General features: G+C 42.0%; 3 protein-coding genes across 4 annotated transcripts; 2 read left to right on the forward strand and 1 right to left on the reverse strand.

Moving 5' to 3' along the window:
- Nucleotides 1-52: 52 nt before the first annotated feature.
- LOC307255742 (uncharacterized protein) lies at nucleotides 53-3,332 on the reverse strand. Its single transcript, XM_080034506.1, has 4 exons — nucleotides 2,972-3,332; nucleotides 2,594-2,715; nucleotides 2,289-2,373; nucleotides 53-2,164 (listed from the first exon to the last, which is right to left on the reverse strand). The coding sequence occupies exons 1-4, from the start codon at nucleotides 3,183-3,185 to the stop codon at nucleotides 1,155-1,157; spliced, it is 1,431 nt and encodes a 476-aa protein (XP_079890632.1). The 5' UTR covers nucleotides 3,186-3,332; the 3' UTR covers nucleotides 53-1,154.
- A 1,777-nt stretch (nucleotides 3,333-5,109) lies between these two features.
- LOC307255223 (uncharacterized protein) lies at nucleotides 5,110-15,178 on the forward strand. Of its 2 annotated transcripts, none has more exons than XM_080033873.1 (14): nucleotides 5,110-5,139; nucleotides 5,745-6,114; nucleotides 6,767-6,869; nucleotides 7,216-7,360; nucleotides 7,715-7,797; nucleotides 8,390-8,497; nucleotides 8,810-8,928; nucleotides 9,215-9,389; nucleotides 9,579-9,670; nucleotides 9,900-9,965; nucleotides 10,392-11,159; nucleotides 11,433-11,641; nucleotides 12,089-12,693; nucleotides 12,920-15,178. In XM_080033873.1, exons 2-14 carry the CDS (start codon nucleotides 6,027-6,029, stop codon nucleotides 14,238-14,240), a joined length of 3,882 nt encoding a protein of 1,293 aa, XP_079889999.1. In that variant the 5' UTR covers nucleotides 5,110-5,139; nucleotides 5,745-6,026; the 3' UTR covers nucleotides 14,241-15,178. The 2 variants fall into 2 exon arrangements, with proteins under 2 accessions (XP_079889999.1, XP_079890000.1); XM_080033874.1 differs by having other exon boundaries at nucleotides 12,923-15,178.
- Nucleotides 15,179-15,799: 621 nt separating this feature from the next.
- LOC307255942 (uncharacterized protein) lies at nucleotides 15,800-18,435 on the forward strand. Its single transcript, XM_080034773.1, has 2 exons — nucleotides 15,800-16,153; nucleotides 16,747-18,435. Exons 1-2 carry the CDS (start codon nucleotides 15,892-15,894, stop codon nucleotides 17,748-17,750), a joined length of 1,266 nt encoding a protein of 421 aa, XP_079890899.1. The 5' UTR covers nucleotides 15,800-15,891; the 3' UTR covers nucleotides 17,751-18,435.
- The last annotated feature ends 450 nt before the right edge of the window (nucleotides 18,436-18,885 follow it).

The raw sequence follows: 18,885 nt of genomic DNA on the forward strand, positions 1-18,885 counted from the left end.
CATTCAGGATACATTAAACAAATTAAATAAAAGTATATATTGCATTCTAGGTTAGCAGTCATTTAAAATCTACCTTATTCAATGGTATTATCTAAAGTCATCTCTGGCAGCTTGATAATGTTCATAGGTTTTAAATGGGGTATAGGAGGACGGAAACTAACTGGCACCATCTGAAGCTGGTGAATCAGCAAGTGAATCAGTTTGTCTGTAAAGCTCGACCACAAACCAGAATGTCTCTATTTGGTGGCGACACCGGGACATTAGTTGCACATCTGTGTTCCTCACTTCCTGTCACAGTCAGCTGTATAGCAAAGACAATGACCTCAATACAAGTTAAAAAAAAAGTATAGTTATAAATACTAGACTAGCATTTATATATCACTTACTATCTATCACTTAATCATACAGGTTTCAGAGTGTGGTAAAGGCTACCTGAAGTTTTTTTGATCACACAATTTGATTCTTCTTATTTAGTATTATTATTATTATTAAATTACGTTAAATGACAGGATGAAGATTTCACACTAGTCTGTTTCATAAATATGACGATAAATAGTATACAATTAAACAGTTTAAAACCAAATAAACAAAAACAACATGTTGACAATTTAAACGATTTGACTGTCAAATGGACTACACTTATCTAGCGCTTGACATAGTATGTCTCATTAACCGATTCACATACACACACTCATACACCTACAGCAGCAGCTAGGTACCACAGGGTGCAAGGTGCAATTTGGAGTCCAACCTGTTGCCCAGGGACATTTCCACATGTGGCAGGAGGCGGGGATCGAACCTGGGGCGACTGTGGCTCAGTTGGTAGAGCGGGATGGCCGATGATCAAAGGGTTGGCAGTTCGATCCCCGCCCTGCCACCTGTGTCATATTTGTTGTGTCCTTGGGCAAGACACTTAACCCACCTTGCCTTGTGTGAATGTCGATAGTTAGCCTGCTATCGGCGTATGAATGTGTGTGTGAATGGTAACGTGGGAAAGGAAAACAGGTCTCCCTTGCAAAAGAGTCTTCAGTCTCAATGGGATATACCTGTATAAAAAAAAACACCGACCCTGTAATCAGTGGATGACTGCTCTAACAGCCGCTGAGTGTTTCTAAACAAGAATCCCTTGTACAAATTGAACCGCTGTGTCCTACTCAATGTGCTGTCTTCTGGTGGGACTTGAGGCTGGAGCGCTGGGTGAAGGCCTTCCCACACAGCGAGCATCCGTAGGGCTTCTCCCCGCTGTGCACCACCGCGTGCCGCTGCAGGTTGCACTGTTTGGTGAAGCTGCGTCCGCACTGGGCGCAGCTAAACGGCTTCTCCCCCGTGTGACTGCGCAGGTGCTCCTTCAGCAGACTGAAGCGCATGAAGCTCTTGGCGCAGTACGTACAACTGAACCTCTTCTCGCCGATACCACACCTCCAGGGAGTCCTAATTATCCTTCGAGCAGGATGGGGCCAACCACTGCCACTGGTGCGCCCTTGCCCGCAGAAAGTAGACCCCAATGGACTTTGCATTGTCAAATCATCATTTAAGTTGGTTGTATCTCTGTACTGATGCTGTGGTTGTTGAGGGCCTGAGCATTGATCCATAGTGTTAATATTAGATATAGCGTTTTGTCCTTCATCTACTTGTTGGTGTTGTTGTCTCCTAAATCCAAACGTCCTAGCTCGTCTTTTCACTCGTGCTGCGTTCAAGAGCGAATGGGATTTCCCTACAGAGTTGATTCTAGGCACAGCGCCTTCCACATGCAGTTCAATTTGAGATGGAAACACAGATGAGGAGGGGGCTGCTTCAAACTGCTGCCCAGGATACAAGAAGTTACTATTGACCGTTTCTCCGCACTGATTGGACGGCCAAAGCTGTGCATGTGTGTCTTCTGTTACAAAGCTGCTGCAAGCTGTATCGAGAGGAGCTGTGTTTTCATTGGGCGATTCCAACCTCTCGAGTTTGACTACAAGCTCCTCCTGAGGTTGATGTGTGTTTAGCTGTTGCTCTGTGAAGGTGTTGTTGTAAACTTCTGTATGGGTAACAGCTGATCCAGGGTCAGTGGGGCTCTCAGCTGAGTGGGGATCATACACTGTGTTGTGGGGACGCTCTGCAAAGCTGTCGGTCTGGGAAGGATGGGAGGCATCGAAACATGGCGGCAGCTCTGCTTCAGTGACTAGAGAAAGCACAGCAAGAAATGTCATGTTAAAGTGGAGGTTTTCAGGCAAACAAAACTCTTGTTAAATGTAATTCAAATGTGAACTGTGTGCGTGCGTGCGTGCGTGCGTTTATGAACTCACTCAGTTTGTCCTCCAAGTCGTTCTTCCACATGTCCTCCTCTGCACACTCCTCTTTGATCAGCACCTGTTCAGCCTCATCAGCGCACTGCAACACCGGGCGCAATGTTAAGACCCACACACAGGTAAGATGAACAACAGCTGGATATATTTGGGGTTTGGAATGACAATATAGTACTACAGACATAATAACCCTGTAGCTACATTTCCCTTATTTTCTGGCATTGTATGGACTCAATGATCAGCAGGTGAATCAACAGAGCAGATTAATAAACATTTGAACTCATATTTAATTGGCTACTGAATACCTGTTGGGGTTGATGTTGGGCCTCAGGTTCCGTCTGTCTGTCCCACTGTGAGCTCTGTGTCTCTTCACTCAAAACCACTCTGACTGAAGGAGTGAAGCGGTCTGCTGCTGGAGGATAAAACACTGTGCAAGCAGAATAGAAAAGCACATTATAGCAGCACATTGCTTTGTATCCAGGTTGCTTGTAAATTGTATATTGCATTGGTATAATTGCCTTGTTTTTTTTTTACTTGTATGTGTGTTGTAGCCTATGTCTTTCAAATGGAGCTTGAGTCTCTTAAATGAAGCTGATTGATTGACAGGTAGACTACCACACACACACACACACACACACACACACACACACACACACACACACACACACACACACTCCCATCACCTTTCCTCCGTGCTCTCATCCTGGTCCTCCTCAGCTCGGCCTCCATCGCCTCACACTGCCGCTTCAGCAGCTCGATGTCCCGCCGGCTCTGGCTGACCTCCACCCGCAGCACCGCGCAGCTGTCGCCCACACGCCGGTCTATCTCCGCCGCGGCCGCCCGGGCAAGCACCTCCATAACGGACAACAGCTGGCCCTGGAAGCTGCAGCTCTCCATAGTGCACCGCCACCGACTATAAGATTCTTTATGCGAAAACTTAATAAATAGCTTATATTCACCAGTGTGTGCTTGTTGTCTGACTGTCTCCCACCTTTAAGATGAACGAATGCATAAATAGCTTATCAGAGCATTGTTTGCATTATGGCTACTGTTGTAGCAATGTGTAACGTAGCCTACATTTCTTTCGCGGATGTTTGGCTACTGAAGGTTGCTCGTTTTTAGCTACCCTGCAGTTCGCATGGGCGGTCTCACTTCCCCTCTACTGGTCGCTGCAATACAAATGTAACCCCCCCCCCACACACACTTACATAGCCTACTCTTCTATATAAAACGAATACAAGCTGGTAAATAATAATGCATACTTATACTTTCAGCAGGGTTACTAGTTTTGCGTTATTACCGCCTCTACGGGACGTTCTGAGATTAAAAAAGAAGCGACCATAGGAAACGTCACTGGTAGCTTCAGGTGATTTACCGTAAATATGCGGCGACATCCGCACCGTGATTTTAGTGGCGGAAGTCAGTCAACTGTCAGCACGGTGAATCCAGGTGACTACAGACAGTATAATACATGACAAAGTTACTAATATAGAATAAGCCTAGAAATATTTGTTTCTTTGTTATTGTAGCTTATATCCATAACATAGGCTTCATACGTTTGGCAATAAATTTAGGCTATATCAGGCTATAAAATACATTCCCAACATTGATAAAAGAAGCCACACGTTCAATCATTATCCATGTAGCCTAATTGAGAAGCTGATGTGAAAATAAACGGTAAGTCATGAGCAATGAGGTAACTTATGACATATTTAGAAAAAAGCATTCATTGCATCTCTTGGTAGGCCTACCATTATCTAGTAGCCTAAGCCATCTTTATAATAAACTCATGTATATAATATAACTTAATAACTAACTTACGGATGATGTATGAGTCAATGAAAATACATTAGTGAGGGTGCATTGCCTGGTTGTGAAAGAAAGGCACTGCTATTGTGCTCCTGCCTTCTCTAGTATTTGTACCAAAAGGCCTTTTAGTAAACTTTCTAAGCCTTACATTGATAATTAATGCATCATCATTGGAAATTCAATAATATAACACATTGTTGTAAATATATGACACTACAAGGGGTTGTAATGCTTCATGAAGAATATTTTCAATATTGACACTTTCAGTACATTTAGTTAATTATACTAACGTACTTTTACTTGTAATGGGGCATATTTAAATTGTGGTATTCTATTTAATACTTTGTGTTACTTCTGGGTTACTATCGTACTTTTGAATATTTCCTCTCTGGGCCTTTTTCACATCACTTTCTAGTACCTTGGTGGAAAGTCTTGGTACTTTGAGCTAAGCTGACTGGTATTCTATGTGGCTCTGTGTACTAATAAGGTATTGTTGCAGTAGTTGACATTCTAGAAATTACTGTAGCCTACTGTTTCTGTTTCTTTTTAGGTATAATTTCTGGGCCCCCTTGATAATTCATAGGAATTTTTCGGTACTGTCTATTTGTAGTAGTTTGTAACTTGTTGTAGTAACTTGTAACTGCTATGTGGAACTTCTGTATAACTCATTGATGCTCTGTGTTAATCTTAAGATTGTAGGCATTCGTATTATTTGCAGCATTGATGTATTACTGACAGTCAACTAAAATGACCTAAAATGAGTTGAATCTATCCAATACATACATTTACCGTCCATGTCTTGCTTTTAGGTTGATTTACACTCATGGAGCTCGGTCTCAACGTATAGCCAAAACGCAGCACACAAAGGGAAATAGATGCACTGTGCAGATACACCAAACTGATTTCCCTATTCCAATCAGCAGAGGCAGGCAAACCGTGCGACAGAGAATGAGAGACACTCAGGAAGTTAACAGGGGAAGTTTAGTGGTTTTCTTGCGTCATCATTTTATGCTGCTGCTGGCGTGCCGATTGCAGAGTGAAGGTAGGAACACTCCTATTCGCTTTTTAACTTGTTTATTTCTTTGTCCTTTTTCACATTTAAACTATTCCTGAATGTAAACCTGAAAGGGAGGGATGATGGTGGACATTAGCAGAGCAAGTGGCAGGTGTCAGTAAGATGGAGGCATTGGTGGAGTGAGTTTGAATGTGTGAGTGAGTGTATATCTTCAGGCTTTTTGACAGCGCTTCACTTCCGCTGCAGTGAAGAAAGGGGCCCTGGCTGCAATGGCACTGACAAGCAGGCGACGAGGCCTATAACCGGGCCTTTAACATACGCTGTTTCTTAAGGCTGGAGCTTGGGTTATAAGCCAAGGAGGGTCCCCCATCTAGCAGCGATATTATGTTGTGATTTGAAGCGAACTGTTCAGATCCTCACTTCACTGAATATATAGAGAAGTAACAGAGGCAAGGGTGTGGCCTTTTTTCATTTGAAAATAAAAATTGAGTTCAGTTCAGGGGGGAAGTGGAGAGCCACACATGAAAGTCGTTGAGGATTTAAGTGCATTTTGTCGTTTGATTTTTCTGGGGGAGATTGTTGTAGGTGACGCGAAACTTGCACAAACGTTTGTTGTTTCTGCTTTTTTGCAGGGTGGAAGATAAACCTATGTATGTCCTAACCCTCTCCGGCTTCTACGTATGAACTTGAATGCAACGCGGCGTACAGAGGATACATCCTGTGCCCAACAACATGCACTGAAGCAAAGGAAACAGAAGCAGTAGCTCGGTGAAATATCTGAAATGTGCAGCAACTTCTCAAAGTCACCGTCACATTAGCAGAGTCAGTGAAGGCATCGTGTAGCCACACAGGCAGTTACAGACACACCAGGCTCAGGCCGGTCTGAATGTGAGGTGAAAAAACTAAAAGAAACCATGAGGAGAAACAGGAAAAAAGGGTCAAACAAGGAGAAGGTGTTTGGATGTGATCTCCTGGAGCACCTGAACGCCTCATCCACAGAGAGTAAGTCACAGTCAACACACTCAACAACACACTGTGGAAGAGAGAGAGAGCAATAGATTTGCATGTTATCTCACCAGAAACAACAGTGTTGTCTAACCTCACACATCTGAATACTCATACTAATGTTATATGACACTGTGTATGTTTGTGTATAGATATGGATACATGTCCTCATTGTTCTGGTAAAAATAGAAGTGTGAATGTGTTTTTGTGACTATTTCAAAAAAAGCAAATGACATCCTCTAATCTGTCATCCTACAGCTGGTTAAGGAATAATTTGATGATGTTTTGACAGCTTTTTTAAAGCTTTAACTCGTAATTCATAATTAATTAACAATTATTTGTCATGTATTCAAAATGCCTGGTTTTTAATTGTGCGGTATTACTCAGACAGATGTGAAGTCAAAAACATTCTCGACTATGTTTCTTTTTAAGTACAAGTCAAAATGATTTCTATGTTGGGACACAGAGAATTAACCACACTCCAAATGCTCGTGGTCATTTTATGTAATGAGCCTTGTGAATACTATTTTAGTTCTCTGAGGAGTCTATGTAGTGTTCATGTTCAATCATCCGACAACTGAATGTGTACGAGCGTTTTGCATATTAATCTTATGTTATAATTCATTGAGTCACTCCCTGTCTCCCACAGTTCCCCAGGTCTTGAAATGCTGCAGTGAGTTTGTGGAGACACATGGGATCGTGGACGGTATTTACAGGTTATCCGGGGTTTCGTCCAACATACAAAAACTTAGGTAAGTAGGTTGTGTGCTTTGTGCAGATGTGGGCCTCTCTCTTTTTACATATATCCTGGTACATACAGCTCTGGAAAAAATTAAGAGACCAGTCTGTATTTTTCTTCAATCTTCATCTCTACATAACTTATTGAAAATGCTCTTAATGAAAAAAAAATTATTGGAATTTAGTAGAAATGTTGTCACTAGTTTGTATTATAAGACCAAAATGTTCATTTTACTCAAACATATGCCTATAGATATTACAACGAGAGACACTGAACATTTGGAGTGGTCTCTTAATTTTTGTGTGTGTGTAAATGTGTTAATGAGTTTTGTGTGTGTTTGTGTTTATTTGTAAAACCAGGGGTGAGTTTGAGAACGACAATATTCCGGATCTGAACAAGGAGCTGTACCTTCAGGACATCCACTGCGTCAGCTCGCTGTGCAAAGCTTATTTCAGAGAGCTGCCCAACCCTCTGCTCACATACCAGCTGTACGACAAGTTCGCTGTGAGTAGCTCCGAAAATTGTACTTAAAAAGGAATACCTCACCCATACGGAACCGGCGTTCTGTTATTATAATATCGCTATTATAATATAATGAATGAGGTTTTTCTTCCCTCAGTCTTCCCTTGGCCCAGCTATCCTGTTAATCCTAACCCTACATTTTCCCATGTGGGATGTCACACGTGGTAAAATGTAGGGTTAAACAGTGGGACCATAAATTACTCTTTCTGCCTTTTCTCAGGCTAGGATGAACCGATTTCTAAAATTTTTGCACATTTATACCAACAATCAAATTGGCATAAATAGTATACCTCTTGACGTATGACATATTGATTCAAACACTTGTGTGTGTCACAGGAGGCTGTGGCCATCCAGCTGGAGGAGGAGAGGCTGGTGAAGATCAGAGATGTGCTGAAAGAACTACCACCACTTCATTACAGGTACAGTTGGAGCGACTGTGGCTCAGGTGGTAGAGCGAGTCGGCCAATGATCAAAGGGTTGTGGGTTTGATCTCCGCCCTGCCACTTTTGTCATGGTGTTTGTGTCCTTGGGCAAGACACTCCACCCACCGTGAGTGTCGATAGTTAGCCTGCTATTGGTGTATGAATGTGTGATTGGTAACGTGTAAATGGTAACAAGTCTCCCTCGAAAAAAAAGTCTCAGGTCTCAATGGGATTTACGTGTATAAATAAAGGCTAAACAAAAAAAAACAGTCCTCTATGCTGCACCAACGGCATATTTGACTGATTTTACTGTAATGCTGTCTTTGCTGCTAGAAGAAGCTAGTGAAATTCTGGATTTTGTCCTCATTTCTACCACAATCCAGTGGGGTAACTTTGTAGTTTTTATTTTTTTTAAACATTATTCTACTTCAGGATAAGGTTGGATTAGTTTTGGAGTTCCATGCGTTACTTGCTGTATCTGTTGACGTTAAGCTGGGAGGAAAATGGTTTTCATTACACACACAGAAAGTGTTTATCCTGAACAAAAAAAAGTGGAGATCTCTTGAACGCTTCTCTTTCTCTCCATCAGGACTCTGGAGTTTCTGATGCGCCATCTTGTCAGAATGGCTTCATACTGCTCAGAGACAAACATGCACTCCAGGAACCTGGCTATCGTCTGGGCCCCCAATCTGCTCAGGTTTTGATTGATTGATTGATTGATTGATTGTCTTTATTTCGAACATGCAAGCAATAAAAAAAAAACAAGTTTAAATAGTAATAGATGAATAGATAAAAAACAAAAAGCAAAAAAAACAAAAAAAAACAGACACACTTTCTACATGCTCGAAAGGGGGTAGGAGGAAGTAAAAAGAATGTATCTTGTCCTACCCCTTAACAATCTAGTCCTACCCCTTAATAATATGTTACATACATCACTATATGTTGTCAATATCTGCTGAAGTGCCTTTGAGCAATCTGCTTAATGTAATCAGTCAATCTGTATGTGTAGGTCAAAGGACATTGAGGCGTCTGGTTTTAACGGCACGGCGGCCTTCATGGAGGTGCGGGTTCAATCCATCGTGGTGGAGTTCATCCTCACACACGTCCCTCAGCTGTTTCCTCAACTAGGTAACACACACACACACACACACACGCACACGCACACACACACACACACACACATATACACACACACACACACACACACAAGCAACCACAGGCATGCAGACAAACAAACACACGCACACTCACGCACGCACACACACACACACGCACACACACACACACACACACACACACACACACACACACACACACGCACAATCCTGACTGTAAAACTGAATCACAGTCACAATTCTTTTAATTTAATTTATTCATTGTAAATCACTGACTTACTATATTCTTCCGTTTTCAGGTTTACCAACCGAGCGAAGGAAGTCCCTCCCGTCCCCGTCGGCAGCTTGCGTTTCAGACGAAGGCTTTTTCAAAACGGTTCCCACTCAGCCGCTCCCTCACTTTGGGAACATCAGTCCAGGAGACGGCCCTCTAGCCATACGGTCCTACCACTCTATCATCGAAGGCACAGACAGGTGAGTAGACCAGTCTACTTGTCTGGCTGAATCATCTGAGCGGTCAAAAGTCAATAAATATCAGCTGGTAGGCCCACATCCTCTTCTGTAAGTCTGAGTGGTCTATTGTGATAAATAAACTGATGCTGATGATATCACATAAAAGTAATGGACTCTTAGCTAACCTTTTGTTTTCTGTGTCTGGTTCAGGAGGAAAGGATCCCTCAAAGGCAGGAAGTGGTTGTCCATCTTCGGAGGACGATTTCCCGATCCACGACGAAGGCACAAACACTCAGGCAAAGGTACAAAACCTTACCAGGGTGATTAGTCTTAATAATTGCTCTTTCGACTTTATTATTTATTTTTAAATGAATAGCAATGTTTTACCTGTGAGTAAATAATTTTGTTACATTCAACAATAATACATTACTTAACTAAACAGGAGGTTTTAAACTTCCGACGTAATTTATTTCTTTATCCTCACTCCAGTTATATAATTCTTGTCTTGTGATGATTGGTTCTTTGTTTCAGAGAAAGAGAAGCCCACTTTGAGACCAGCCAGAAGCATGGACTCCCTCAGCACCTATCCAAATGAAGGTGCTGCACTTTTTTTGTTGCAATTTTTATATAGTTATTAAAATGCCATAACAATTTGACAGCATTTGGTACTGAATCAAAGTTAACTTTTATTCACCATCGTTATATTACCATTATCAGTCTCACATAGTCCCATACAAATACATTACCTCTTTGCAATGCATCCTGCAAACTCTCTTTGACTCGCTTCCTAAACAAATGCACGCGCTGGTGGCACAAGCTAGCAATTATCTTTAGGCCACAACTGAAAGTTCCTTGTAGTCACTTTAACTCGTAAAATAACTTGGACATCTATAGACACTGAAGACATGTTTGAATGTTTGTTCTGGTTTGTGAGTACTGACCATTTGAAAAAAAGAAAAAAAATAACAATAAAAAATTGACAAATAAGTGACCCTGCCTGTTATGTCCCTCTTTTACTCTTAGGTCCCAGGCACCCCGGTCAGCGCCTTCCTTCCACTAACATTTCGACGTCTCCCCTGGCGGTAGCGACCCCCCAGCCTGGCTCGGATGCTCCCCCGGTGTCCCCCGGTGGGATAGGCGGCAGTGAGTACGCAGTGACCTACCGCAGGGGGACGGGGTTAGTGAGCGGGGGAGGGGGCACCCAGGGCACGTACACCCCCCTGGACCTAGAAGGGTTAGGAGGGGTCACTGGCGGTGAGGCGGTCCACTCCAGATCCCCGGGACTCTCCACTAAAGTGGGCAGAAGACAAGCCATGCACATCACCGGCCCGACCACTGTTACCGTCCCCCTGCACATTACCAACCTGGCCTTCGTAGTGCTGCAAGGGGAAGGGGCCGACCGCATTGTGCACCGCGGCAACAGGGAGAAAGACGGAGAGAAGGTGGAGAGGAAGGAAAGGAAAGCAAAAGAAAGGAAGGCAGAGAAAGAGGAGAAAAATCACACTGGGAAAGAGACGGTTAGGGACGGAGTGGTGGATTCAGATGGTAAAGTGGCAGGTCTTAGTGGTGGTGGTGGGGAGAATGTAGGTGAAGCAAAGAAAGAGGAGATGAAAGAGGTAGAGAAAGAGGAGGAGAAGGAGGTAGAGAAGGAGGTCAGAGATGATTGTGTAGGGAAGCCGGAGCTGGTGGCCACGGGAGGCCGCAGCGTCTCCAGAGAGAAACGAGCCAGAAGCCTGACCTCCAACACAGAGGGAGAGAATGATGAAGATGCTGCCGCTGATGAATACATGGGTAAGCACTTTTGTTTTTAAATGATTATCATTACTTTTATTGTTGATTATGTACAAGACAGGACAGATATGTGCACACAAATAACAACACATAAAAAATAGGGGATGTAGTGATTTTCATGTACATCTGATTTTCATGTTTTTTCGATATGACAGTGACTATTACACACCTTAAAAACTACATTATTTTAAATGAGCATTCTTGATATTCTGTTGCATTTACTGTATTATAATATAATCTCATCTTTAATACCTACACCTGCTCCATTCACAGACATGACACAGATGACGCCAGCTGATTTTCAACCAATCGTGACGCAGCATGTTGAGGACTTTGAGTGTGAGGCTTCTGACGTTCTTAACTCTACGGAGATGGAGGGGGACGACCTGGGAATGTCCGGATACGTTCAAGATAACTTTGAATTCTTGGACCAAATGGATTGCAGCGCCATGGATCACATGGACTGCAGTGTGTCCTATCAGGTGTGTGTGTGGTTTTCTCTGCACAGATGAGGTTTGAATAGTTCAACATATTGATTTCTTGGAGGTTAAAGATAGCTTTAAGGTGAGACAGTGAAGGTGAAAACATAGTTTTTTCAAGCAGTGGTCAATTTTGAGATTTGTTGTCTATTTTGCTTCCATAACTAACGTTCTTTCACACTAGTATAAATTAAAGGTCCAAAATGTACATTTAGGTATTTATTTTACTAAATCTTGTCTGTTTTCTCCTATACAACCATCTTTAACATCCATTATCTTCTCAACATTAGTTTTTTCAATACTATGAAAAACACTTCATCCAACATCTAGATAGTTTTTTTTAGAAGACACAAATTAAAATGTTACCCTTTTCACCTGCAGTGTTTTCGCCTTAAATAACATTTTCTAACGCAGTCCTTCTTACCTCCATTTTATCTCTTTACCCTTTAGGTAAATGAATTCTCCGTGGAACCCCCTGGTCACTCTGATGACGAGTATGAGGTCATGGCTCAGGCTCACACCCCCCCTCCTCCTGAAGAGCCACACACACAGCAGCTTCCCAGCCCTGAAATCCCACTCTTAAATCCACACCGGCCGCTCACCCTTGACATAGGATGCAGCCGACATTCCAAATCCCTCAGTTTGCCTCACATGACCTCACCCATCCTCGGACCGGAGCAGTTTTCCTCCGAGGATGAAGACGTTGCCGAGGACGACAGTGATGTAAACAGTTACTGTAGTGATGACGACGACAACGATGAGAGCATGTTTGTTAAAAGCCTCCCAGCTGATTTCTTTTTGAGCGGGTTTGAAGACATTGAAAGTAATGGCAGATGCATTCCGGATTTAGTTCCAGACGTAGTTCCAGAATGTCAGTTACAGAGCTCTGAGGGAGTAGAGTGTCCGACAGTGAGCCTTGAATCTAAATCCGCATGTGAAGAATCAACAGAAGGAGAAAAGAGAGAAGTGAAAGACATAGACGGTGAAAACGGACTGGAAGAAAAGGAGGAAACGAAGGAGGAAGAGGAAGTTCACCTGGGAAACAATAGGCAAAGGTGAAACTACACACTTTTAAAACCAGAATGTGCAAAGAGTATTAGGTCTCACCTTCTTGCACAGTAGCCTATTAGTAGCTAACTGTAAATTAATTAAAATTTTTTTTTCCAAAAAATCATGAATAGAAATTACTGCGTTTATTGCATTTGAATCAAAACTGGATGCAAAGTTCAAGCATATATTTCGTCATGTCCACTTATAGATGTCTTTAATCTTTTCCATCAGCAGCAAAGTGACAGAGGACGATCACATTGTCCTGGAAGTGTGTCCCAGTCTCGAAGAACAGCCTCCCAGTTCAGAGGCACCGACACACTGCTGTGCTGAGTCTCCCGAGCAGAGCGCAGATGAATCGAGCACCGAGGCAGACGCTGTGGTCGAGAAGGAGAAAGAGGAGGAGGAAGTGGTTGTAGATCTTCACAATGACTATCCAACCAGTCATACCGTCTCTGGTGTCACACAGGAAGAAACTGCTGACGTTCGGTTACAGGAGTTTATGGACATTTCACTAACGGCAACAGAACAGCCAGACGGTGACATGAAGATATGCAAAGAGATTGATGAAATATGTCAAGAAATTGTTCTGGAAATCAAAGAGAGCGTGGAGAACATGTGTTTAAAAACAGCTGATGAAGACAATGAAGAGAAACCTGACAAAGAGCTTAAAGAAAATATGCAGGATGGTGGCAAAGAGCAGAGCAGTGCAATTTGTAAAGTGTCAAGTATCGAATTTTGGGACGAACTAGAGGATGTAATATGTGAAGTGATTGAGGATGAGGAAAGTATACAGGTTGAGAGGGAGATTGCAAGAGAAGTTGCTATGATCGGAGACGGGGAGGTGAAACGCTTGGAGAAGGTTTCAGAAGAGAAAGAAGACGTTGAAGACAGAGGGACGGACAAGGTGGACGTTGGAATAGCTTCAGAGGGAGCGGAGGAATCCGTGGAGACAATTGAAGAAAAGCAACAAGAGTTTGAGGAAAGAGAGACAAACAAACCACTGGCGAACGAACTCGGTGAAGCTATTCAAATAAAGCGTGACATCGTCGACATAGAGCATCATCACGACGGGGAAGAAGTGGTTTCTGAAGATATGGAGAACAACAACAAAGTAGACCAATGTAGATCACCCACAAAAGCATACCAACAAGACGATCAAAAGGTGTTAAAAGTGGAAAGTGAACAATCTGACCGAGGTGGAGTGGGAAGGCAGCTAGTCTCCTCCAAACCCAAAGTTTACCAAGCCAAAGCCGTGCCTGTCGTCCCACCGAAGCCACAACACTGCAAGATCACGGCCCTGAGCCTCCGACAGCAGCAGCAGCAAAGGGAGAGAGTGAGAGAACGTACCCCGCCCAGGGTCCCCACGGAGCAGGACAGAGTTGGTTTAGCGGGACGGGGGAGAGACGGAGAGAATGATGGAGAGAATGAGAGCGGACCCGGGGACGCCAACAGGGACAGCCCAGTCAGCATGTGTTTTGACGAGGCCGTGGCCAAAGCGACCATGAGGCGAGAGAAGGAGAAAGAGAGGGATTTGGGAAATGAAGTACAGTGAAGCGAAGGTTTTGATTTGTATGTGTTTTATAATGGAACTGATTTGACTGTATACATTTCTTTTTTTAAAGATGTTTTTCACCATTATTGGGTTGATTTAAGCAAAGTTGAAATGGGTTGGGAGAGAGAGGGGGAAGACAATGGCCCGGGTCAGAGTCAAACCCGGGGACAAGGACTTTTGCCTTAACGGTACATGCTATACCGGTGAGCACCCAGGACACCCCAAAGAAATATTGTTTTGTAAATGAATGGAACTGATTCGACTGTACAAACTATTTTTTATATGTGTTGCATAAAGGGCTGTATTTTTCCTGACTGATTTTCCTCAGTGTAAATTGCAGCGTCAGTATTGTATATGCAATGCTACTGGATGTGTTAAGGTGGTTCTTCTGGTGTGCACAAACTTAACGTGTTGCTGGTTAACTGATAGGTTTTTCAGAAGTATTGTTTGGAAGCAGATTTTTTCCTTTTATTTTAGCTGGCAGCAAATGAGAAATAAAATATGGGAGACGACATGCACCAAAAGTTGGACTTGAACCAGAGTCAATGCAAGTATGAAGACACTGGGACACCCCATCATGTGCTGATACAGTAGATGTATGACTCAAGGTGACCACAGTGGTGCTGAAACATGTTAAAGGATTACATCTCTAACAATCCATCAGAACAAACATATTTCTATCTTTTTTAATAGCTGCCTAACCATGAATCTGTAAAAAAACACATCCCATCATTTGATAACTCAGCTTTTGATCATATGGCCTTAAATCCATCTCAGGACTTATAGAATAATTTTATAAAGTATATGTACATGTATAAATAAATGGTTGACAAGGATGTGGTTGAATGGTAGATTTGAAAAAGCAGCAAGAAAATGTATCATTCATGAGAAATATAATGTCTGCAAAAGCTTATTTTGATTATGTGAATAAAAGTATGTTTTCAATAAGTCTTTACTTTATTATGATTATTATTATTATTACATCCATAAATGTCTTTTTTAGGAGTTGATCTGTGTTTTTTATTCTGCAACAATACAATACAACAATTTTTCAACGCCATTTCAGTTTCCAGATGAGCCTCAGTCATAAGTGCACTGAGTAAGCACAAAAGCAGATATGAAATTAAAGTATCAAGAAAAAGAGGAATATAACTGAAAGCAAAATAAATAAATAAAATAACTGAAATACTAAAACGAGATTTGTATTTCATGTTTTTATACAACTTTATGAAACAACAGTATATATTACAAGCAAATCAGCGGTCAAAGCTTTACATGTTTGTGCAGTTTAATTCCAGACATAGGCCTACATTTTTTATGGATTCAATTTAACTAACTATAGTCAAATAATAATACTTTAAACCATGGTTTGGTTTTTTGAAATTGTATCTACGAAAGGTTTCCCAATTATATCATTAGGTTAACAAATCTTCTCAACAATACATCGCTGTAATTATAATAAATAATATTTCACGTTTATTAGAAGATTTACGTCCGTGGCTCTCTACGTCACATCCGCTCTCTTATGTTCCCGGAACTGAAACAAAATAAGACTGTTTTGAGATGTTTCGCTGCGCTGTCGAAGCCCCATCTGTACCTAAAAACGCGTCGTAATTCACTCCTGTTGAGTTTTTTATTCTCACAGTAGGCAATGTCTTTCCCTTCTTCCTTTAGCGCGCAGGTCGCCGCTATTATGGAAGTTTTGTCGAAAGCTGCGGTGGCCGAAATAACGAAACTGGCGACGGACGGGGCAGTGGAGCTGCGTCTCGAGATGCGTCAGAGAGACAGCGAGATCCAGGAGCTTAAAACTAGTTTGCAACTGATGGATGCGGAACTGTGCAGAGCTCAAGAAACAGCGAAACAACACGAGCAAGCGCTACAAACACTGGCCAGGAATCAGATGAACCAAAAAGGTGAGAGATGGAAAGACACCTGCAACATGTGTGTGTGTAGAGAACCAAACACACTCCAAAAAACTGGGAAATTCTTATTTTGTTTTCTCATACACAAGCTGTCTTTGATTTTGTATGGTCTCCTTGTAAACTCGGCTTACATTTCAATAAATGAATCAATCCGAATCTGAATAAACATCTGGAAAGACACCTGCAACATCTGTGTCTGTAGAAAAAACAAACTCCATGTAAAGACTGTGAAATTCAATTTCTTTTTCTTATACACAAGTTGTCTTGCTTCGTAGAACATGAAATAATATCCATGCAGGTTTTTATTGTGTCTGCTGTTAAATTTGGCTCAAATATCAGTCAATTAATCAATCAGACTTTATTTGTATAGCACTTTTCCTATAAGCAAATGTAGCCCAACGTATAAAATAAAATTATGAGAAAAATGTTGAGTTCTCTCTTTTTAAATTTAACATCCAGCTGTTTTGAAGTTAAAAAATCCAAGTGGATGGGACCTCATCCACCATTTTCCTGCTTTGTTCTCTTGCATTTAATTGGGTCAAATTCCTGTGCACCTAATTGTTTTATCTACCATTGTTTTGCAGACGAAATAGAAGATCATGAACATTGTGCCTTGTATCTGGAACCAAACTCTGCCGTTTCACTGTGCGGAGCGGAGGAGATCGGTGACATGCGGCCGGCGGTGAAACAAGAGGCTGTCACCTTGGAAACAAACGACCACACACACACAACAACACAGGACATTTGCTTTAATGCGGGTGAGCAAAATGACCCGATCTGGCCTCCTCCCGCCTGTAGCATGTTCGAGAATAGCGTCGTTTCCATGCAGGAGCAAATACAGATGTTCTCCTCTCACTCTGAGCAATACGCTGCTCATACAAACACAGAACACTCCTTCAACTCTTTATCCACCACAGAAGAAGAAATCGCAGATGCTTCCTTAAGTGTGCCGATTAAAGTCGAGGTGGAGGTTCGACCTGTTTGCATGGGGAGCAACAACACTTCCGGGGAGGTTCCAAATGAACTTTTCAGACACAATTCACACCCCACAGTCACTCACAATCCGTCTTTACAGCCCGCTTTACAACAGGCTGGGCCCTCCTTAGCCCCACTACCTTTACAGAGACCCACACCCCCACCAAACACTGAAGGCCACACCCTCAGTAGGAACAACCTACGAACGAAAAGACTCGTGAATTTTTCGTGGCGAGCGAGTCCGAAACTTTTCGTGTGCTCCGAGTGCAAAAAGTGTTTCCCTCGCTTGTCCCAGCTGGAGGAGCACAGGGCCACGCACCAGACCAAGCGTTACAAGTGCCTCGAATGCGGCAAATCTTTCACGCAGAAGACGCGGCTAAAGACGCACCAGAGCGTGCACACGGGGGAGAGGCCGTTCAGCTGCAAAATCTGCGGCAAGATGTTCTCGCGACAGGACAACTGCCTGAGACACGAGCGCTTCCACAGCGGGCTGCGGCCTTTCAGCTGCGGCGTCTGTGGGAAGAGTTTCACGGCGCTCGGAAACCTCAAGATACACCAAGAGATTCACCTGCAGCAGGGACGGTATCGCGCAGACTCAGGGGCCAATCAGTGACACTCATTAGGAGAATTTTGCATAAAAGTCTTAGTAATACTATTTTTTTATACTTTTTCAACAATAATATGTGCTTTTCAGAAGGCAGGGCTTAAAGAGAAAGGCTCTATGATGGATCATTTCAGACAGAGGCTGAAAAGAGGAGATTTGCGAAATATAGAAGCAGACTCATAAGCAGATATTCAGGACAACACATCTACATGATTTATTGTTTATCATTTAAATCACAGTGTAGGATTTCAACACAAGCATAAGTCGATTTTTATATCAAATGAAATGGACTTCTAAGGCAATTTCAATGTATATCATGGTATACAACACTTTATTTTAAATTAGTTTCAGTTGTATTCTTGTCTTATTGTACACAAAGGTATTTCAGTGCCTTTGAAAGTTTCTGGTATCCTGGCCCCGATTTTATACTTTGGTAATACTCCTTTGTCTCCATGATATTGGACCTTCAAGATACAAACTGTATTTAACCTGCAGTTACTTTTCACACCTTGATTACACACACATATGAGGTTTATTTTGTGTCCTCTAAAAGGAATATTCTGTGGACCTGTGAACAGGGTGTGGTAGTGCGCCTTTGCAATAATGTATTGTGTTTTATATTTGCATTTTTTTTTCTTTTTTCGATTTAAGTCTTAAAGGTTACAACTTTAAATTTCAGGTTTCCCCTGCAGGATTACACCGTATATACTTAAAACGAGTATAAGGAAATGTATATTTCATGCTTGCTAAAAGTTTTTATGTACAGTAACATGTACTAGTCACTAGTGTGTGTGATTTAAATTATATTTGTTAACTTTTTTACTTCCTTTCCATTGTGTTGATAATTATCTTTCCATATTATGACATGAATATGGTTGTGTTCACGAAATCAATAAGATTTTTTAAAGGAGAAACAAATAAAACCAAAAAAGGTCAAATAAAATAAAAGTTTACGATTGTCCATTCTGTCTTACTTCATAGCAACTTCTCCACTCCAGTTCACATTACGGTTGGTGAAGTGTGGAAAAAAAACTTAAAGCTGAATGCATTTTATTCAAACTTTATATTGTATTGTGTACTAGGCCTACCACTTTATAATTTATTATATTTTAATTTTCATTTAATTTAACTTTTATTTATCCTC

This window comes from Ammodytes marinus (genome assembly GCF_949987685.1).
Source record: "Ammodytes marinus genome assembly, chromosome: 9".
NCBI classification, from domain to species: Eukaryota; Metazoa; Chordata; class Actinopteri; order Uranoscopiformes; family Ammodytidae; genus Ammodytes; species Ammodytes marinus.